This window comes from Neoarius graeffei, chromosome 17, assembly GCF_027579695.1.
Source record: "Neoarius graeffei isolate fNeoGra1 chromosome 17, fNeoGra1.pri, whole genome shotgun sequence".
Lineage (NCBI taxonomy): Eukaryota > Metazoa > Chordata > Actinopteri > Siluriformes > Ariidae > Neoarius > Neoarius graeffei.
In genome coordinates, this window is record NC_083585.1 from 29,709,049 (window position 1) to 29,733,021 (window position 23,973).

The window sequence follows — 23,973 nt, forward strand, 5'->3', positions numbered from 1 at the left end:
GGGCGACCTCTGTCTGTGTACTTCCGGCACGCAACATCCCGATGGCCTGTTCACGTTGATTTTGGCTTAGGCGTGGCATCTTCAATAATGACAATTTTCCCATCATTTCCCCCGGGTATTTATAGGCAAGATTGTGTGTGTACAGTGTATGCAAAATTTGTTTGAAAATTAAAGCCTGTCCATGTCATTGACCCGAGTCATATTGTACGTTATTGAGTACAACTCCCTTAAATTCTGATTTGAGCACAGATTTGGAACTTATTCGGGCGGAACAAAGTTATTTTTCCATTGTGATATATTTATTTTCTTCTTGAGATAAACTCAGCACGAATTCAGCAAGTTTTATCAATGTGCGTTTTTAAAGTTACTTAGTGTATTAAGTTTTTCTAGTAGCATTTGGGGTCTTGGACATTCACAGTAAATTTTAGGACAGTAGTCCTGGTAACTAATTAATAAAAGCCTGACATGACAGACATGCTAAATGACAATAGAAACATCGGTTTCTATCATCAAAATCTGACAGACAAACTAACGTCTACCATCATATTCTGACAGACACTCTAGATGACAATAGCAACAAAACTGTTTCTTACATTATTAATCTGACAAATTTAGTAATGATATTAAATACCTCATCACTAGAACCAAATAAAATATTGAAATAAAAAAGATAAAATTTATTTTCAAAATTGAAATATCAACAATAATTGTCAGAACAGTGACGATAGACACGACTGTGTCACTTTCGCGGGGAAATAACACATTGAAATGGCCTGTCGGCTGAAAGGGTCACAAGTGGCTCTGATTTATCTCAACTTACGATAGTTTTCTGGAGGAAAACTTTAAATATGAATGCACAAATATATTCTCAATGTTTCTATCGTCAAAAATTTCTATTGTCAGGATAGCTGACTGAAAATCTTACCTTGATTTATTTGATGAAATCTAGCTGTCAGAACGCCAAGTCTTGCCCGGAAGTAAATGTCTGCTGTCACAAAAATCATGCGCAGTAGAATTTCCTCTTTGCGTCAGTTAACATGTGCGTGGTGAGGGCTTGAATTTTGCTATCGTCAGGTGCATTTGACTGACGATAGCATTTTTAAAAAATAACTGTGGGCTTCTCTCGTGAACAAAATAGTTTTTTCGCTGTTAATCTATTTCAACTCTATCTGTTGACACCCAAAAATTATAAAGCCTGCTTCCACACGATAACTACCAAAGATCCATAATGGCTCAGTCTATCGTCAGGTCATCTGACAGAAATTCACTGACGATAGCAACAGGGATAATGAAAGTGATTTTTAAAATGGGAGTTATGTCTGTCAGATATGTCAAAGAAATAGAACTTTATTCTTTAAAAATCTTTTATTGATATACTCAGTGTATTTTTAAATGACACGTGCTGTTTTAGAAGACCAAATACCATATTTTCAATCTTGAAAATATTACCTCACTGAAAAAAGGACAAGAAAAATTTCTTATTTTGTGGGCAAGTGACTAATTGATCCAGTTACAGTAGAATCTGCCATTCGCCATCATATGTGCGCATTACTATAATTAGGGCTTGTACTATTAATAAATGTTTCAAATGTTGTACCGGTACCCTTGAAGTCAAAGTAAAGTGAGACGCAAAGCTTTCATGTAACGCCTACTTTCTACGGCTGTCCTGAAGACCTTTTTTTTTTTTTTCCGCTACAGAGCTTCAGTAGGAATCAACAGCAAATATTTGAAGCTTCAGTGTGCTTCAATATTATAGAATAACTTTGTTGTTTATATTGTATTTTGCTTTGTGAAAATGCACATTGTTAAAATGCTATACAAATAAAATCGAGTTTAATTGACATGGCATAAATAAACTAACCAAATCCTTCTGCTTACTATACACAAATCATCTTGAATTCACACATCCAGAGAAAATAAACATGCTAGTCAGACCTGTGATGCAACGATGGAACCCCACAGCTCTTAACGGACAAGTTGGCCAATGATCTGCTGACTCATTACTGGTGCAAACATGATGCGCCAAGTCCAAAATGTTTTTAGAACAAAATGTGACATAAAAGGTGTCCAAATGAAAGTCCATGAGGAAGGGCATGTTCCAGAAACGTGCTGTACACTAGGGTTAAAGTACTACTTCAGAATGTTTTGTACCACCTACAGGCAAAATAAGCCAATACCTAACGCTCAGTGGTTATCAAGAGTTTACATAATGGATTTCTGACACCGCGATAGGAACAGCTCAGCAGAACACTAGCTAATTAAAGAGAGCTCTTAGTCCTGTGCTACCAGCAGGTACAAGCTCATGTGATCAGGTGCTTCTCTGTCAACAAGCGACATCAATTATTCATTGCGGTTCCTCTATAAAGGAGATAAAAGGTTTGAAAAAAAAAAAGTACCACCCACACAAAAACAAACAATTACTACCTCTAATGCTTATCAATTTGCCAAAAAGCAGGGCTTTGAACCGGTTCAAGGAACGAAAACGAAAACCGGGAACTTTTTCTATTTCACATGGAACAGAAACAAAACCAGAAACTTTATTATTTTTTATGTTCCGGAACAGAAACGCTTATTAAAAATAATGGTAACCGGTTAATACCGGTTTTTATTTCGTTCCTCAAAATTTCTGTAGCCTACAAATAGTCGTTCTTCTCCTGCGCAAGTTTCTATGACCCGCTGGGGTTCACTTCCTGTGTGACGTTCGCTGATTGAATGGAGAGAGCGGGAAGGTGGACTACTATCATGTCTCCATTACTGAGTGTCTGAGCAAAGAAGAGCCTGAACGATGCAACCTCCCTATTGGCTGTTTGTAAAAATGTATCAGTTGTTGCCCTTCCCACGGGAATCATCGCGGGCTCGAGAGACGAGACCTGACGAGTTAGTTCGTTGGTAGCAGAACAAAATGTCTGGACACAAATCGGGTTTTCAGAAAAGGAAAGAAAATAAACGGAGGGTCGAAAATACAAAAAAGGAGGCAGAAAATGCAAAACGAGTTTTAAGGTAGGACAAATGGTTACTTTTCTGAGGCAGCCCGCCGTGGCTGCCTGCAGGCTTATTTATTATAGCCCATTTAGTTAAAATAGTTGATATAAAATGTTTATAGTTATAGTTATGTGATGGTTGTCCTGATTTAGACTGGTGTTTTTTTTGGGGGGTGGGGGTGGGGGGTTGCGCGATGTTGCACCCGGGTCCAGATTAGGGCAGAACCGGCCCTGGCTACATTTCAGGTGTAGTTTGTTTTATGTATGTATGTACTTGCATAGATGTGTACTTGGTCTTCCAATATGGCGCCTAACAAAATCTCGCGGCGCGGTGACGTCATGCGGTAGCCCTCTATAGGGCCTGACTAGCCTTTGGTAACACACTAAACGAATTATCTTTCATTTTTGGCACTTTTTCTGTTTGTGTAGATGGGAAGACATACTGAGAATCCAAATCGCCAACATTTGAAATAATTGTTTTGAATTATTTCTTGTCTTATTTAATGAAGGTTGTAATAGAATTAGCCTACATTTGGCTTAAGCTGGATGAGACAGAGACATAATTTTATAGCCATTTGTTAAACAGCTGACAGGGAACGTAATTAACCGTTCCGGGAACGAAAATTTTTTCTTCTAACCGGTTCAGGAACGTCTATTTAATGGTGGAACCCAAAACCGGAAACGTTAAAATTCCGTTTCTGTTCGGAACGAACCAATAGGAAAAAAATTCCGGTTCAAAGCCCTGCCAAAAAGTGCTTTTACCGGCAATTCTCAAGGATTAACAAGTGTTATTTGAGAAGCACCATGGTCTGTGTCTCAAATCACTCGTTACCATCTCTTATGGACCAATGTTTCACTTATTCCAGCCTCTAGAAATACAGTATCTCTACATTCAGCACTCTCTCATTCGGAGTTAATTAAGCAAGGTTTATGTGAAATTAAGCAACATTGTTTGGTCCTTGGGTCTAAGAATGAGGGATTGAAAGGGTATCCCCCCCCCCACTCACCATATCTAATTCCGCCTCCTTCTTGAAAACTGAATATGCCTCTTCATAGCCGTTGGAACGAAGGTAATCAGCTATTGCTCTATTTCTGAAAAAAAAAAAAAGAGAAGAATAATTAGTTCTTTGTGACTGACAGGCCGATTCCATTTGAGACTGTGTGGCATTTAAAAAAAATCTTCAGTAAGGGGTTTTGGTTTTTATCCCCCTTGATAAAGAACAATAATGTCTGAAGGGAACATTCAAAGCTATAATATATACATTTTTTTTCTGTGGTTAAAAATGGGAGGAAAAAAAAACCCTGCATGACATCTATTTGACACGCCGTAATATTTACTATGAGTGAATAACAGAGTTTGGTGTATATAATGAAAGACAGTTGGTTGTGGAATGATAAAAACATCAGAATGAACCACCTACAGACAGGGAATTCAAATAAGTCAGTCAGTGCAGACTGAACATCTGTGTAAAAGGCCTCTGAGAATATTCTAAGGAATCTGACTTTGATGGCAAACACGTTGCTGATTAAAAGGTTATACATAGCAAGATACCCCACTGATCAAATCCAAAAACGGAAAATTCGGCGCTAAACTCAGCATTTAATTTCATTGGACACAGTAGCACACTTTGGCTTTTTTTTTTTTTAATCCAGTGCTAAATATCCGTCATTTTGCAACACTGATGAAAAACACACGAACCTAACCCTCAAGTTTGAAATGTAGAAATTACATCTTGTAACTAAGAAAATAATTTTATTCTTGCTTTTGTATGTTATTTACTCATTTTTTCCTGATAATTATTTTAGCTGCTTATACTGTACTACTTCACCAAGCAAGCAGTTATCCATCTTCCTCCTAGTCATACAGACATGTTTTTAATGCATCAAATGTGTCATAGAATAGACCATGAAAAAAATTTACTTCACAGTATAATCAAATATATACTTTTTCTTGTATGTAATTTTGTCCATACATAACATTAGGCTTAAGCGGTATCCATTTTTCATACCCCGGTATATTCCTGACTAAATACCCCAGTATGCACGTTTTTTTTTTGTGTGTGTGTGTGTGTTTTAATATATATACACTATTGTAGGCTTTATTTCATATCTTCTTCACATTCTATAGTAATTTATGTTTATTTGTTATTCTATTTTTTGTTATCTATTCTGTTTTAGATATTCTGTATTTGACATTATAAAACAAACAGCTGAAATGTTTAAAGACATTTATTTAAACTGCCAGGATGACATGTTTTTGAACTCAGTGCCAAGCAATCAAGTAGGCCTATATTAAATGTTGGAAATAAAAAACACACATTAATAAAAATAAGAAGTGCAAACACCAACAAAGCCAGTAAAAAACATTGCATGTGTGAGTTCAAATCACATCTTTTGTAAATCAAAAGAAAATAATTTGCCTAATTCAAGCAATAACAGGTAGCTTTTTTCCCCACTCAAACAGGCAAATAGGCTATACAGGTAATGAAATAAAGCTATTTTGGGCTGCTAGTAAGCTGTGCCCATTTAGAAGAAAATTAGGAATGCACTAAAAGCCTCTTTATGCAAAGCAAACGGGTTAGCATCCTTAGCTGAGTGATTAGAGAGAACTCAAAACATAATGCAAGTCAGTGCAATAGCCAATCCAAGGCAGAAACAACAAACATGAACAGAAACCATACACAGGGCCCCATGCTCCCAATAGCCTAAATGAAAATAATCCGCTAACTTAAATTTACATTTCTGGTAGTGGTAGGCCACAAGCAATTCTTAATTTCTATCAAACATTCTTTGCCAAGAACACCAGCATATTTACTTTATCTGGCTTCAGTTGGCAACGCTGTGGTGTGACCGCATTTCCTGCTGTACCGAATACACGCTCAGACACAGCGCTGGTCGCGCATATGCAGAGGTATTTGCGGGCAGCTTTTGACATCATTGGCAAATGGGTTTCATTCAGTTTCCACCATTCAAGCGAGTTTTCTTCAGCATGGATTGTGTCCTCTTGCGCATATACTGACAGTTCCGCCTGTGCATGCTCCGCTCGGCTCACCTTTATCATTCGGCAGAAAACCAAAATGCTCCCAGACAACGGCTGAGGCATTGGCCTTTTTGACTAATTCCGCATCACCATCATTTGCAGTCGCCATCCTCACGCACTGACTGGGCCAACTGTCGCTGCTGCCTGTTGACCAAAGATTCTAGAATCTTTGCTGTTGACCCGCAAACTGCCACCTAGTGGCATGCGCGCACTGTACCAGGGACGGTTGTACTATAATAAAATGACATTACAGTCGCTTCGAGTAGGGCTGTGCTCACAGCTCGCGATACTCGATCATGCACGATTTTCGGGGGTACGATACGATATCGTTTACTCACTTGAAAATCGAAAATCCCATATATGACACATTTCATGCATATCTCCCGGTTCTGTAGCAGGTTATCAATTTTCACTTGATTTAAAGCATGTTTCATGCCAGAAATCGACGGAAATTCATGCTTGCAACCTGTTCCAACCAAAAACGTTTTTATTTATAAATGGCGCTTCCAGTTACTCAGGGCATGCGCACTAGAAATGAGCCTTTTTTTTTTTTTCATCCAAACTACTTTTTGAAACCCTCATTCTGATTGGCTGGTGTATTATAAGCCAGCCAATCAGAATCAGTGTCTTAAGGCAGCAGCATGCCGTAATGACTGTTTGTTGTCTAATTAGTATCCAATATCTCTGTCATTTGTGCCTTTATTGTCCGACTTTTGTTATTGAAACACAACAAATGACGAAGTAGAGAACATCTTTAGACATTCGGTGACCCAAATCTGAAGTTTGCTTGGATAATATCAACTGGAAGTGGCTCAATCGGTATGTTGTTATCAGTAGATTAAGTTTCAATGCGCTCTACTACAGACGCCGCAAGCCGCTAATTATGTCCCCCATGTCTCCATGGCCTCGTCTCGAGACTCATTCATTGAATAATTTTGGCGCCAAACGTATTCGCGCCCTCTGCTTACAATACATTAAAGACATCGTTTAACTCATTATATATGGTACGATATCGTGAGCAACTGATGGCAAACGAGCACAGCCCTAGTTTCGAGTAAGTTGGATAAAAATATAATCAAAGGTATTTTGTCGTACCGCGGTACAGGATATTTTCACCATACAGCCCAAGCCTACATAACATACATGAATACAACACATTTGTTCTGTTATCCAGGAACAGGGAGTGAAAAATCTCCCAAATATCTGCTCTAGGCAAGTCTGTGTAATCTAAATAAGAGTAATCTCAGAGAACACAAAGCAGGAAAAACATATATGCTGTCAGACCCCTTCCTGGTATTGTGTTGGACGGACGGACAGACCTACAATACTCATGCGACAGGTACAGCTCTAGATAAGGCACCAGAATAAGGTGTCAGAGCTCAGGGCTGTGTGGCATCATGTATTGATTCCTAGGCAGAGCTGTTCAGTGTAAACAGCAGCTTATTATAGCAAGACCATGAGGTAAAGTCAAGGTCACCCTGAGGTTCTCTCTCTCATGTGACCGTCAACAAGAATACAATAGTCACAGCTGTAGGTCAACGTGCGTGCGTACTTCACCACAAATCTGGACAAAAACTTCGTTTTGCTGTTTCATCCTTCATTCTGACTGGTTCAGTACCAAGTTGCAGGAAGATACGAGTTTTTTCAGGAGCCAATGCAGAGGCCTATACTGAAAGAGCCAATACATAGATACGGAATTTAAATGAAGCCTCTTAAGCTATAATACCACCACCAACAGTACTGAATTAAGTCTATTAACCACATCCCTTGCTCAGATTTACCAAACTAAAACAACCAGAATGACTAAACATCTCTATCCCAGGCTGATCGAATACAGAATAATACAGGGTGACCTGACTTAAAGGGCAGAGAGATAAAAGACCATAACTATCCAAATCATCATCCACCTTGCAGCTGAGTTTTTACAAGGTGCACAGCAACGCGTTTTCCATTTGGTAGGTTCACGCCTTTCTCTTATATTTCACCGAGCGTTTCTGCTGAAATACAGGTCATATTGCCACTTTTTGCTGCAAATGGCTTTACGAATTTCACAGTGATCAACAACACTGGCCTAAAACCATATAACTCCCATATATAGATTTAAAAAAAAAAAAAAAAAAAAAAACCACAACAACCGTCACCTCCTATCTTGTGAATGAGCTCTTCCCCACAACATATGCTGCCTCCATCAATCTTGACATAAGGTAATCAGATCTGGATGACAGCAATTGGACATTACATCAACCAGCCATAACATCAAAGCCACAGAGAGGTGATACGAATCACATTATCTTGTTATATTCAGCGCCTGTCAAAAGGGTGGGATATATTAGGCAGCAAGTGAACAGGCTGTTCTTGAAGTTGATGTGTTGGAAGGAGGAAAAATGGACAAGCGTAAGGATGTGAGCGACTTTGACAAGGGCCAATTTGTGATGGCTAGATGCCTGGGCCAGAGCATCTCCAAAATGCCACGTCTTGTGGGGGTGTTCCCGGTATAATGTGATTAGTACCTACTAAAAGTGGCTTTACATGTCTGAGAAGAAGCATGTGCTAGCCTTCACCCTCCTGATTTGAGCAGACCAAGCTAGTGGGTGGTGATTTGGGTGACAAATTGTGAGAAATTGGTGTTTATTTAAAAAAAAAAAAGTAGCTGAATTTGAATATTGTGAGACAAATTGAGTTGAAAAGCAAAAACACTTCCATGAACAAACAGAAGCATGAATTTATAGAAACGGAGATTTAATTAAAACAGACTACTTGACTAACAGCTTAGCAGAATTTTTAAAATAAATGCACTAAAAATAAGCTTCTGCGTTATCTGATTTGGGATGAAGTTAAACAGAAAAAGTGGAAGGCAAAAGAAAAGCCGAGTGGTGAACGCACTGGCCAGTAACCGTGGAAACCACAGAGGAGGGAGAAAAGACTGGGGAAGATCTGTTGTATACGGAGGGGAAGGAACACCAGCAATTTAGCAATAATAACCCGAGAACTAAGAACAAAAAAGAAAACACCTTTATTTTTTCAGAAAGCTGTATAAAGTTTTAATTATGCTCAACAATTTTACATAAAAGGCTGAAACAAAGGCGCAATATTTCACTCGGAGACATACAGCATGTGTTTTGCAGAGGGAAAAAGGGTGTGAATCATTCTGAAACACTATCCACGAAAACACCTTAACCGAAAAAACCCGAACAGCTTGCAGACACTGCCACATCCTCATATCTTGATGGCAGTGTGGCGCACGAAAACCTTTCAGAAACTACGAGGAACACCTTAAAAGCAGTGAATGATAAAAGCATCTGCATCAAAGCAGACAAAAAAAAAAGCAGAAACGATGAGAATATCCAAGCTGCACAATCAAAGCACATGATTCACTCTACAGTTCAGAAGCTGGTCTCAGTGAGCAAAAAATTCCAGGCAGGATGACTGCAGCAGCAGCTTGTGAAAGTGCAAGTGCGTAACGAGGCATTACCTCATATCATACAGTGCGTCTAGCACTCATCACTTCCTGTCCTCTGCATTCACTTCCACATTCACATCAAAGCTAGACAGGAAGCACACAGCATCTTCAGTATACTGCTCTGTATGGACTGGCTCGTTCTCAGCCTCTGTGGACACCTCTTTATGAGACTGCCTCAGGAAAGTGAATACTGCTTTGACGTTAGGCTGCGGCTGTCATGGACTAGCGTGTGGCATCAGAAGACTGCAGTGTGCGTAAACAGGAAGAGAGATTGTGTTCTTCCCTGCAGCTTTGACCTGAATCAACACTCCCGACATGAAGCGCCTTACATCACAGCCATTATGCTTGAATGCCTTTATGAAGGACACACACACACACACACAAACAAGTGCTCAGAGAAACTGCAGAAGAATCACCGCTTTTTAACAATTTTTTCTTTGTGTGTGTTTGTTTCAGATGCACTGAAGCTACTGCTCTGCTGGATAAACTGGCACCTTTGTCCTCTTCCCAAGTCAGGGAATTTCAGCCATTTTCTCTACATAAAAAGATGTCATTTTGCAATATGGTTCGGTTATGATATCCCCCCCCCCAAAAAAAGCCACACCTCATAAAATTTTCTTCGTCAGTTACATTCTCAACGTGAAAGCGGCTCAGCGTTTCAGCTTAATATAGTGCAATAGTGGTGTAAGAGGACAGATATGGTGATATTGGTAAACACTTTACTCCTGACACAGCAAGTGCAAATAAGAGGAGGAAAGAAAGGAAAGGAAAAAAAAAGCCATAACATTTAGGAGCAGGCAAAACTGAGTGCATTTTAAATAAAAGGCAGCGGTGTAATTAAGCAATTAAAATCTAGCACAAAGTTGTGATACACTGCTCTGCTAGTACAACATGCAGTCAACTCAGGGGTACACACAAAGAGAAATCAAAGATGCTAGCCAAACTGAAATTTTTTTTTCTTTTAACAAGGGGAGAAAAACAACTTCTAGCTGAAACATTCTCCAACAACTTGGTGACTTTCTGCATCAACACATCTTGTTTACATTAAAAACTAATCAGGAGACAATAAGGATCATGCTTAAAGGGGTCATTTCCCCAGGAATTCATATACCTTTTGTTGATTACTTAACAATAATAATACATTTATATAGTGCTTTTCACAAACCCAGTCACTTTACAGAGGAGGGGGAAAAAATTGCTAAACTAAACAGAGGAGGAGGAAGTATTCATGGAAAAGAAAGAAAGAAAAAAATCTTTCAACCAGATTTGAAGGTTGAGAAAGAACAGCAGTCACAGAGAGATTGAGGAAGAGAAGTCCAGAGCTTAGGGGTAATGGCACTGAAGGACCTGCCGCCCAAGGTGGATAGTCTGGTATGTGGGACAGTAAGCGAGTTGCAGGAAGAGGATCGGAGAGAACGAGAAGGAAAGTAGGAGGTCAGGAGTTCACCGAGGTAGAGGGCAGCCAGGTTATGAAGAGCTTTAAAAGGTGAGAAGCAACATTTTGAATTAAATGCACTTAACTAGCCAACTAGCTCACCATAAGTTATTACACTGCATTAATACACACACACACACACACGTCACTGAGGTTTACAGATAACCAAACCACAGTGCCAGGCCAAAAAAAAAACAAAACCCACACACACATACACTGTAGCCTAGATAGAGAGATTACAAAAAATTAAATCATTTTGTCTATTGACATACAAGTCACATCTAACACCAAAAGGACATGGATATGGTGTGGGACAGGGATATGATAAAGTAAATGTTGAATTCTGGTGATGTCAACTGATCAGCTCAACAAAGCAAAACAACTGAAGAGCACTATAACTAACCAATCAGGCCTATTCACACTGCTTCAGAGCAAAACTCGGGGGGGAATCAATCAAATATTTTCATATTTAATCCATTAACCTGTTCATAACAAGAAGCTGCTGAATCTACAGCACACTGCATTCATCTCCAATACATAGAACAGAAGAAAGCAAATTGGAGTGAAAAGGTATAAAAGATACAACAAACTCTGATGTGATTCTCTGTGGAAATATGAATATAGGTTAATTCCAAATGCTCAATATTGTTTCGTACAGGCAGCAAAGGGCTGCTGGTTCTTGAATGAGAACTGATGGAGGACACTCAAAGCTGGACGTGTGCATGCACAGCATGTGACTGCTTAACCAGCTGTCTCTCTCCCTCTCTCTCGCGCACACACACGGTAATGAGATTTGTGGAGCGCCGCAGAGGCCACACCTCTTAAGCAGCGCGGTCTCACAAAACGGGGACCAAAAGGCTTTGCTTTGTTTACAGTCATTTGAATAACGATATGAGCCAGTGGTGGGCACACGCACAAACACCTTCATACCTAACCAGCAGCACATGGGTTTACACCCTCATCTAAAAATCAAGCTTTGGATTACACGTTAAAATTCTCTCAGTCAGGTCTGGATGGTGTGACTGTGTTCATGTGTATATAATTTTTATAATAATTTTTTTTTTTTTTTTATGCTTTATACAAGTTGACCCTAATATTGTTGAAATAAAAATTACAAGGGGAGACCCTCGAAAAAACATCAGGTTTCAGGCCTCCCCTGCATATCTTGTATATTTTGTTAAGCCAATTTTGTTCTTGTATGTGCAATAAACAAAAACAATAATTAAAAACAATAATTAAATTTATAGGAACTTTGTAATTTGCTCACAAATGTCTAAAGAATGTCGACACGAGTTGTAAGAAAGGACTATTCTGTTTTTGTTCTGTCTAGGGCTGTTGATAACGCTCAGTTGGAAATGGTATTCCAGGGGTTGATGTTTCATGGTGGATCCACTCTTGCCCCTTTTCCACCAAAGCAGTTCCAGGGCTGGTTCAGGGCCAGTGCTTAGTTTGGAACCGGGTTTTCTGTTTCCACTGACAAAGAACTGGCTCTGGGGCCAGAAAAATCGGTTCCAAGCTAGCGCCAACTCTTTGCTGGGCCAGAGGAAAGAACCGCTTACGTCACAGCGGGGGGGCGGAGTTGTTAAGACCAACAACAATAACAAAACCGCGAAAGATCGCCATTTTTAAGCAACGAGAAGCAGCAGCCGTACAAACGCGAAGTCATCCATTATTATTATTATTATTATTGTTGTTGCTGCTGCTTCCGTGTTGTTTTTGCTTCGATATTCGCGCCAAGGTTTATGCAAACGTATCAACGTAACTGACGTATATAGCGACGTAACTGATGTATACAGCGACGTAACTGATGTGTCTCCTCTTAGCACCGCGAGCTATGGAAAAGCAAACTGGTTCTCAGCTGGCTCACGAGTTGAACAAGTTGTGAACCAGCACTGGCCCCGAACCAGCCCTGGAACTGATTTGGTGGAAAAGGGGTATTAGTAAGACAACCAGAGAGATGGAGAAAGCGCACTGCCTTCTCATTTCACATTCATAACATGGATTCCTGCCCCTCCCCAAAAAACAATACCAGATTGAAGAAAATCAATTAGCAAATTTTGAGTTATGCTACCAATTCATTATTTTTGATATAATAGAGGGCATGTTTAAAATACCCCAGGCCTGATTTCAGCAAACATGAGGCAGTAGTGCAGCTCAAGTGGTGAAGCCCCCCCCCCCAAAGTAACAGAAGGGCCTAAAGCTCATTCATCTGACAGTGTGCAGATTAAATCCATACTGATGGTGGGCACCCTGCTGACAGGCTGGCAAGGTTTCATCCACAACCCGTCAAGAGCTGGAACCCACAGCCTCTCACACAAGCACATGTGCAATGCTGCCAGTCTCTGGAGTCTAAGCAGGCACACACCTGCAACCTACATCCAACACACTGCAGCCACACACACTGCAACCGGCTACTGCACATAAAGCACTACGGTGATTTATACAAAAAAGAAACCCCCTGCAAAGCAATATTAAAAAAATCCCCCTTTTAAAAGGAATATAGTCATAATTGACTAAAAGAGGGAACAGATTTTTTTTATTTAAGAAAACCCCAACAACAAAATAGTCTGAGTAAAAATACACACACCAAGGCGACTCTGTATCCCAACCTCCACATATAAAAACACACTGTCAGGGTGCAATCACATGAACAAGATCAGGCTCTTTTCAAGAACAAATAAATTACAAATGTGTTAGTTATTTAAGAAATTTGTTAGAGGAAATAAAGCACTGCAAGGTGAGAAGGTATTTACATACCTCACAAGTAACAAATGTAAATTCATCTGCTGATCTATACGTGCTTTCACTTGTGCTGCAAATTTGCTCCACTTTTCTCTTAATTTTAACACAAACAAACAAACAAACAAAAACAAACAAACAAAAAAAGGTTCCTTGCAGCATGCATTGACCAATTCCAGACCACACTCTTGAATGATTTGATTATACCTTCAAGATGTGAATGCAAGAAGTTATACAATCGTAGCACATGAGAAACACTTCTGCTTGGGGATCACAGATACAGTAGTACAGTCAGAGAAAGTTTGAAATAAAAAATTTAGAGATATTTAAAAAAAAAAAAAAAAAAAAAAAAAAAAACACCTACTTACTTGAAATAATTCACTTTTGCACCCCACTTTGAAAATCCACCAATTCAAATAACTGGACCAAACCATCTTCAGCCACACAAACAGTGGCTACACAATACATTACTAAAGGGTCAGAGAAATGTTTCTGCATGGTCTATAGTGCTGTTTCTTCAGAAGGTGACTGACTGAAAAGCCTAAATAACCTTACAAAACAAGACAAAAGGAAGAACAGGACTATTGAAGGCGGCTTTCAGCTAGTCATTGCCTTTTGTCATCCCATACATGGCTGTACAAGAGGTGAATCAACATGGTCCTCCTCGTTCTGTCAAGGGCAATCAAAATCTTTCATGAACAAAAGCAGATAAATAAGCTGTGAAACTAGAGTCCAGTACCAGAGGGCCCCAAATTTGCCTCAATATTTCAAATTTTCCCAGGGGAGCATGCCCCCAGACCCCCCAGCAGGTGCCCCCACCAACACCCTTCTCTCAATTTCTAGATAATACCCTGGACTGATCCTGTCCTTCCAATGAAACACACGCTTAATTACATCATGTTTGGCATAAAGGGGGAAGTCACTGATTCTGGATAAAGGTTACTGATATTTGAACTCAATAAATTAACAAAATCCATCCATCCATCCAGTGCGCCTTCGGAAGCTCCACCCCAAATTCATGGACACGCATTTCAACATAAATATTGTAACTTTATAATATAAAACATCAGTCGAACAACATACAAGCACACAAACACCATCCAAATCACAAGGAAGTAAAAACTAGAAAGAGTTAGCTGTTTACATTGTTTTTACAAAACTACAGTGACTGAAGAGAGGACTATAGGTTTAAAGCCAACAAGGAAAGTAACATTATCCAGCATAGCATTTCAAATTATGCATGAATGCAAATAACCCCAACTCTGCTAGCAAACATGTGCTTCGAGGTCTATATGGCTATAAAACCCTTCACAAACTTTGTACGAACAAACACCATGACCAAGTCAAATGGCTTTCCTGTCATTTCAACCATATACAGCTGGTACAGTACACAGTCAAAGGAAACAATGTTCCTCCAGGACCATGGTGCTACTACATAAAACACAGAACTACACAAAATGCATGCGTGTAAATGCAAATCAGTACAAAAATTACTAAAACAGGGCAATAGTAAAATGTTTAAAAAAAAAAAGTAGTACATAGTCAATGTAAAAAGGAGATCCATACACAGTTTCATTGCGAATAGCAGCAAGCAGAAACTAGCACAGAAGTCTTTCACCATCCCGTATTGAAGTAAGCACACAAGCAACGGCTACGAGTCTTACCGCAGAGGGATGCGCCGCCGCCTCACAGCAAGAAGGTTCTGGGTTTGAGCCCAGTGGCCAATGGGGGCCTTTGTGTGGAGTTTACAGGTTCTCCCCGTGTCTGCATGGGTTTCCTCCGGGTGCTCCGGTTTCCCCAACAGTTCAAAAGACGTGCGGTTAGGTTAACATGGGGGCAGCCAAGGCCTGAGGTTGGGCTGAAGTGCCCTTGAGCAAGGGCACCTAATCCACAACTGCTCCCCAGGCTCTGCAGCATAGCTGCCCACTGTTCTGGGTATGTGTGTGCACTCATTGCTCACTGCTTCAGATGGGTTAAATTTCATTCTGTGCTTAAGTCTGTGCTTGAGTATACACGTGACAAAGGCTTCTTGGCTTGGCTTCTTCTAAATAAACTACCCCTGAGTAGTCAGCCATTGGAAAGTAGGATGGATGGGAGAGCTGGCTGGCTACAGGTTATTCCCCCCCACACACTTCTTCACTGCTTACGATATAGACCGTGTGCACTTGCGTTACAAATCTCCCACAATGCTCTCCAATTTTGTTGTGTCCACCGTCTTTGTAGTATAGCATCCATGGCGATCGAAGAGAGTACACTGGCGAACTGTAATTTTTCACAAATATAGATATATCATGAATTGAGTAATAGTGACAAGGTCAGATGCAGGGAAAAGATAAAAGAATGCTGTACGGATCCACCCTGAGCAATGTTGTAGAGCACAAAGACGATGTACGGATGTGGACAAGTGTGAAATACCTGGTGTTAACTACTAGCTTCATCACTGGGAAGCAGATGAAAGCATACAAAAGTTTAGCGCACGTTTACTGTAAGGATCTAGTAGGTTCCTGATGTGGGCAAATGTTACACAAAAAAAACACACACCCAAAAAAAAAAAAAAGTATCCTGGAGGGATACCCCACCAGGAAAATTTTGAAAAATGAGGCCTTACAAACCACTTTTCCTGCAATCTGAGCTGTAGTGGATTTAAAAAAAAAAAAAAAAAAAAAAAAAAAACTTGTCTTTTTTATATATTTACATGAAAATATGTTTCAAATCAATAGGAGTATTGTTTGAATTCAAAATAAAATCACATTCTACATTCAAGGGTATGGTTATAATTCACGATCAACAAAAACGACAAACTAAATTCACATTAAACTTAAGTTCTATTAATTATCAAAATGTTCATATATTAAATAAAATTTCTTAGGGAGAAAAGATCAGTCACCCTATGTCCTCATTAGCTGCATATGATTTCTTCAAAAAGTCTTTTGAAATATTTAACTTTTCAAAACTTTCTGCATTAATTCAGATTTACTGACTCATATACATGATAGATAAAACGATAGATGAAAGAGAAACATTTTTGAAGAGCAGTGACGAACATGTGCAAGTTTTGATAAAATAGAACGGATGTAGGTACTTTTGTAATAACTTATGATTGGCTATCATGCTCTCGCCATCGATGTTTTGGCCAATTACATTGTAGATAACACGTATTCTACCACAAGACTTAGCGAGACTAAAGATGGCGAAAATGTAAGCATGTAATATCGTCGTAGGAATCAATTACGCTTGAGTATCACGAAGGAACATGCCCCCAACCCCCCCTCAACAAATGAAAAAAAAAAAAATTCTCTCAACGGATTTGGCATAATATAAAAAGGTCGATTTTTACTCAGAAAAAGCGGAAATCCGCCGAAAAGCGGAAAACTCTCATCCCTGATTAAGGTACTTGTTGCTACGCACGTGTTATTCCATAAAGATTGCAGACACAGCTAAATCAAAGAGGGTCATGTGACATGTGCAAACGGTCTAGTCCCTCTCCCAGCCGAGGCCCCGCCCCGCTGGCGACCGGCTGGAATAATGATGTGCGGCTCGGTCCGAGCCACGTTCTTTGTTTCCCATTTAAAGAGCCAGAGCAGTGTGTGAGCATTTTTTCCAGCACATGCACAGAACAGACAGTTAGTGGACCATGAGGAGATATTCAATGAATTTGACAAACTGTATTGGATTAAAAATCGGTGACTGCACCTTTAATGGCGATGACAGTCTTGCTACAGTCACTTATTTATTTCTCTTGACCAGACTGACCACAGTACGCAATGATCTTTTTAACTGCCGGGGTTCTCTAATAAATCTGTCACAGGGTCACGGTGAAAAGTATAATGGAGAGAATAAATAGGCAAGACTTAGCAGGCAAGACCTCTAGCAATTATAATTGTGTAATACATTTCCATCACTACACTAATATGGGCTGATCTATGCTCTGTGCTGAGTGGACAGTTCCGGTTAACCTTTTCTGCAAACCCACATTCCTTAGCTTACCCTTTACAAGTGTGAATATGTGCATAAGAAGGTAGAGCTTGGAGGCTCCTGGACTCACAGTTCATCCCGTTGTCTCTGTGACAGCACCATGTTGGCAGTGGGGAGGGAGGGGGTTCAGGTGAAAGGTGTGCAGCAGACGCTGTCTCCTTGGCAGGAGATTACTGATCAAATACAGAGCCCGACTCACAGGGATGTATGCTGCCCACACTGTTCTTCCCTTGACAGACCGGCTCCAGTGAACACTGTGCAAAGACAGTCTGCGAACATCCACCAGTCAGACTGTCACTGCATCTGCACAAGGAAAGCAAAACACAGGACAGGAGGCAGTGTCAGACCAAGACAGAAACACCTTACAGAAGTCAGGCATGCATTAAGAAAAGAGTGACCCAACCCAATCCCTAGATAATTCAACAGACCGGCTTAGGAGCTAAACAAAAATGTTATCAAAACGTGCCATCTGTTCATCTCTCTCCCATATACATTTTCTCTCTGCACTCAGACAGTCATGCTGAGTATTTTGTTATAGAGTCCTGCTGCCCCTTTGGTCCTTCAGGCATGCAAAAGGGGTCCGATGACCCAGATTCAAACATCAACCTACTTCAGCAGCCAAACACCCTGTCCTGCTTAACAGCAGCAAACGGGTTTCTTAAAATTTGACTAAACGCACACCACATCTTCATTAATCTTAAATGAGAACTTAAAAATCAAGGTACATGCTCACACAACTTGCACAGAAAGCACACATCATCTGGTAAACTAGGATGCTTTTATGCCCAAAGCAACAATAAAATCTAGCGAGACCTAGACCCTGATCATAAATTCATTTATGACTACATTCCCAAGCTCTGGGAATACTGTAAGAATTCGATATTTTGATTCAAATGCAGCACACCGCCTACGCAATAAGCACAAAAGAAAAAGCAAGAAAAAAAGTACATGTTCTGTAAATGCTATATTAAGTATCGAAAGAGATCTAAATAGAAGGCTAAGATCGTTAATTGAGACAGTACTTTCAGTTCACTCCTTAAGAGTAGAGCTTTAACAGAACCAGATAAATTATTGCGTGCCTTTATGGGCACTACTTCTCGGAGTGTATCGACTCCCCCCCCCCAAAAAAAAAAAAATTTAATTTTTTTTTTTTACTACGCTTGCTCAACATACACCATTCAAAACTGACCAAGACATTTTCACACAATAGATTACCTCTTTAAAAAAAAAAAAAAAAAAGAAAAAAAGGAAAAAAAAAATGGGGGAGAGGAGAGAGTCAGCTAAACAGTGAGAGCAGGAAGCCATGTTGTGAATGTGAATGAGAAGGCAGCGTGCTCCCACAGTCTCTCTGATTGTCTCACTGTAAGTGGAGCCACCATGAAACATCAACCCATGGAATACCATTTCCTGCTGAATGTTATCAACAGCTCTAGACAGAACAAAAAGCAGAAGCTAGTAAATTCTAATAAGCCTACCGTAAGTAAGACTGGCTCTCTAGGATTTTAGGGCACCTATTCGTTAGAGTGAAGGCTGATACTTTTGTTTGTTATTCGGTTTAGGTCTATACTGCACACAAACACATCAAAAAGCAAAAAAGACTGAGGCATGTAGGGCTAAAGATGCACATGTAAAACTTTATTCATCTCATTATCTCTAGCCGCTTTATCCTTCTACAGGGTCGCAGGCAAGCTGGAGCCTATCCCAGCTGACTACGGGTGAAAGGCGGGGTACACCCTGGACAAGTCGCCAGGTCATCACAGGGCTGACACAGACAACCATTCACACTCACACCTACATTCAATTTAGAGTCACCAGTTAAGGCCAATTTATGCTGACAACCCAGTCCTCGCAGATGGCGTCGCAGATGGCGTCTGCGAAGCCCCCCCTTCGCAGACGCTCTGTGCGCACCTCCCAAAAATTGTGACCACCGCAGACAGCCTCGCAGACAAGAGGGCGCCGATTGGTCCACTCTACATCCGCTGTACATGCACTTCCGCTTCCCTACTTTCCCGGTTTGTTTTGTTTTCACGACCGCCATTTTTAAAAACACGAGCGAAGATGGAGCAGCACGAAGAGCGGTTGATCGAGGAAGTACGTACATCTATACGACTCCAGTTCTAGTCATTATAAGTAACCGGAGGATAAACACTCCACTAACCACACCCACCAACTACTCCTAGCGATTTCGCACCCCCTTGTGTTGTGGCGGTGAATAACATGGCGCACGCCTATTACTCCCCGCTCAACGATAAATTACAACTGTCTGCGAAAAGCTGTCTGCGAAAGCCTTGTCGCAAGAGCATGCAGAGGCCTTTCGCCTAACCTGCATGTCTTTGGATTGTGGGGGAAACCGGAGCACCCGGAGGAAACCCACGCGGACATAGGGAGAACATGCAAACTCCGCACAGAAAGGCCCTTTCTGACAGTAGGCTGATAAATTGCATTAATAAAAAAAATTTAAGTGGGATCACAGATGAGACAACTCAAAATACTTTACTTGACATACTGATAACAGATAAATCAAGAAACTAGGATCACAGTTAACTTAAAAACCCATCTCCTATATTGAGTACTGATAAATTAATAGGGATAAATTAATATTCAGTAATACTTACTGAGCCTGTAATGACAATACTCATAACTGACTGTTTAAAAAATAGGATCCCATAGGACTCTATATCCATCATTTTTAGTACACCACAGTACTCGTGAAACAATGTTTCCTAACAAAACACAGAACACACTCTCAAACAGACTAGAATAGTTTAACTTTGATTGTAATGACAGTCCTGAATATTCCTTGCAGATCAAATCATTGAGCACTCTCAGAGTACCTAGAAACACTGCTCGATATCCCCATTATGATAGAGCATCATAAGTTGTTTAGTGTTGGTCTCCATGAGACTGAATCTTCTGTCATTTACAAGATGTTTATACATGGAAAAGGAGCACGTGGAAAAGGGTCACTTGCTTGGTCACTCGCCATTCTGGTTGCATGGGACGCGGGGAGCGAATCTGTAAATGAGCAGCTCATTGGCTGGCTAGGTGTGCCACAAGCCAATCACAATCATCGACAAAGCTGCCTTGACCGGAAAGGCATGTCTGCTTGGGCGTTAGCAGCAGTTACGCAGAAGCCTTCTGCGGCAGTTACACTTTGACACGCGAACAATGTTGAAAAAATGAATACAAGCGCAGATATACTTAAAAAAAAATCATTTCCAAAAATTCCGTTTGACAGTCAAAAATCCGTTTCACTATAAATATTCCGTAATTTCCGTCTGTTTTCCGCGATCGTGGAAAATCATTGGCTCCACACATCCACAGTTTATTTCCTCTTTCTGTATGTTGGTCCAAATACACACCAGCCACTTTATTAGGTACACCCATAGACCTACTTATGCAGTTATCTAATAGGCCAATCCCAATCATGCAGCTACAAATCAAGAACTTCAATTAACGTTCACTTCAAGCATCATTTTGGGAAAAATTGTGATCTCTGTGACTCTCACTGTGGCATGGGTATTGGTTGGAGCCAGATGGACTGGTTTGAGTATTTCAGAACTTGATCTCCTGGGGTTCTCTCTCTCACTCACTCACACACACAGTCTCTAGAGTTTACACAGAATGGTGTGGAAAAACAAAAAAAAAAGCGACAGTTGTGGGTGGAAACAAACGTCTTGTTGATAAGAGCGGTCATAGGAAAATGGCCAGATTGCTTTGAGCTGCCAGGAAGGATATAGTACCTCATAGCAATTCTTTACAACCATGATGAGCAGAAAAGCATCTCAGCATGCAACAGCAGAAGACCACGTTGGGTTCCACTCCTGCAGCCAAGAACAGGAATCTTAGAAACAACAACAAATTCTGATTAAAGTGGCCAGTGAGTATGCAGAACACATCACATTTCTTTATCACCACAGCTCTGTATGGACCCTTTTCACGTGACGTCACGACAAACGCGGCCACCATTTTGGACATGTACTACCAGTAGTTTACCACAGCCAACATTGAGGAACGGCAGCAAAGAAAGTGTTTATTTTCAGCAAGACTTCCATCATGCCACTATATTGTTGTGCACCTGGATGTAGTAACCATCAACAAACAAGGAAAGGGTTATTTTATCGGATCCCGGTAGATGCTGACAGACGGAGAAGATGGATAGCGGCATACCAGCGCTTGTGTAGTGACCACTTTGTTGGAGGTAAGACGAATAAAATTAGCCAGAAAAGGCATTACATTGCTGTTAACATTCCATTCTAGTTTACTGTAATTATGATCTGGCAGCTATTTACACCGGATCCAGTGTAAATAGCTGCCGGAGCCAACGTCCGAGGTTCCGGAGCGCGCTAGCTCGCGGCCGGCCGGCGCGCACTCCGGCAAGCTCGGACGTTGGCTCCGGCAGCTATTTACACTGGATCCGGTGTAAATAGCTGCCAGACCATAATTACAGTAAACTAGTAAATACAGTTTTCTGCATCTCGCTACTTTTTCTTTTATGTTTGTCGCCTTCCTCGCATTCAAACCGATTCGAGCCCAAGTCCACTACATGTCCAAAATGGCGGTCGCGTTTACGAAGGTCACGTGACTGAAAAGGGTCTATAGCAGCTGGCATCTACAAACACATGGCATGTTTGATTCACTTTGTGGACCGACTCAGGGTGGAATCACTTTCTCACTGCAATCAAACCACATACATATGTAAAAGCCCCCTTACAGTTTCTGGTTTCAACACACCAAAGAAGTAATATTAGGCATGTAACAAAAATTTTTGAACCTTTACAAAAATTTAAGTGGTCATGCACATGAAACACTACTAACAATTTTTTTTAACATGCACTACTTAGTTAAAAGTATGCAGATAACTGACCATCACATCGTTATGTGGACCTTCCCCAAGCTGTTGCCACAAAACTGGAAGCACACAATTGTATAGGATGCCTTTGTATGCTATAGCATTGCATTGTCCCTTCACTGGAACTCAGGGCCCAAACATGTTCCAGCACAACAGTTCTCCTGTGCACAAATGCCCCTTTTCCACCAAAGCAGTTCCAGGGCTGGTTTGGGGCCAGTGCTTAGTTTGGAACCGGGTTTTCTGTTTCCACTGACAAAGAACTGGCTCTGGGGCCAGAAATACCAGTTCCAGGCTAGCACCAACTCTCTGCTGAGCCAGAGGAAAGAACAGTTTACGTCAGCGGGGGGCGGAGTTATGACCAACAACAATAGCAAGACCGCGAAAGATCGCCATTTTTAAGCGATAAGAAGCAGCAGCTGTACAAACGCGAAGTCATCTATTATTATTATTATTGTCGTTGCTGCTGCTTCTTCCGTGTTGTTGTTGCTTCGATATTCGCGCCAAGGTTTATGCAAACGTAGCGACGTAACTGACGTATACAGCGACGTAATGACATGGCTTCCCTTAGCACCCTGAGCTATGGAAAAGCAAACTGGTTCTCAGCTGGCTCGCAAGTTGAACGAGTTGTGAACCAGCACCAGCCCTGGAACTGATTTGGTGGAAAAGGGGTAAAAGTGAGCTCTGCGAAGACATGGGCTGCATCCGAATAGTCATACTTCTACACTATTAGCATGCAAAAAGCAGTATGAAGGCTGTCCAAATACTCAGTGAGCATTTAAGGAGTAGCTGAATGGTACCCAGATGATCTACTGCATGCCTAGACTGCAAACGTACTACACTACACAATACTCTGAGATCCCATAATTTAGCTGGAACCTCCAAATAACTAAAGAAGAATTCCCCCATGGACAAATCAAAAAATGGCAGTTGTCCAAAGCAAAGCCGGTTGTTGCAGTGTTGTACAAACATATCAGTAATACTTTAAACGTTCCTGTCATTGCAGAAATATATACATTTTTTTTCGCGGCATACATGGGTTTGTCTCATCTGTGAAAATCTGGGTAAGATGGTGGTGGAGTACATCCAAATGGTGTCGTTCCTTCTCGCTTGCAAATCATAGAACGTACTAGAGTTAAAGTCAGGTAGTAGGTACTTAACCATCTGAGTATTCAGGTGCATCCAAGGTTTGCCATGGTTGAAGTGAAAGAACTCAAATGGCCTACATAGAACCCTGACCCCAACACCACTGAACTCAGGGATGAACAGGAATGGCAACTGTGCCCCAGGCTGCCATCTCCAGACCTCACTAATGCTCTTATGGTTGAACGGACAAATTCCCACATCTACACTCCAAAGTTTAGCAGAAAGTCTTCACAGGAGAGTGGAGATTATAACAACAGGACAGGGAGAACAAATCAAGAACAGAATGTTTAAAAAAAGCACATGCAGGCATTATGGTTAGGTGTCCGCAAACTTTTGGCTGTACAGCGT

General features: G+C 40.8%; 1 protein-coding gene across 3 annotated transcripts in view; it reads right to left on the bottom strand.

The window, feature by feature from the left end:
* Positions 1–23,973, bottom strand: part of pafah1b1a (platelet-activating factor acetylhydrolase 1b, regulatory subunit 1a) — a 51,436-nt gene that overhangs the window by 20,660 nt on the left and 6,803 nt on the right. For 2 of the 3 annotated variants that reach the window (XM_060943973.1, XM_060943971.1), the window contains exons 2-3: positions 17,701–17,933; positions 3,989–4,073 (exon numbers count right to left, since the gene is read on the bottom strand). In XM_060943973.1, coding sequence (XP_060799956.1) covers positions 3,989–4,073; positions 17,701–17,732 — 117 coding nt within the window. In that variant the 5' untranslated portion in view covers positions 17,733–17,933. Of the gene's footprint in view, positions 1–3,988; positions 4,074–17,700; positions 17,934–21,373; positions 21,475–23,973 lie in introns of all 3 variants that reach the window. The other variant, XM_060943972.1, reaches the window with a different exon arrangement.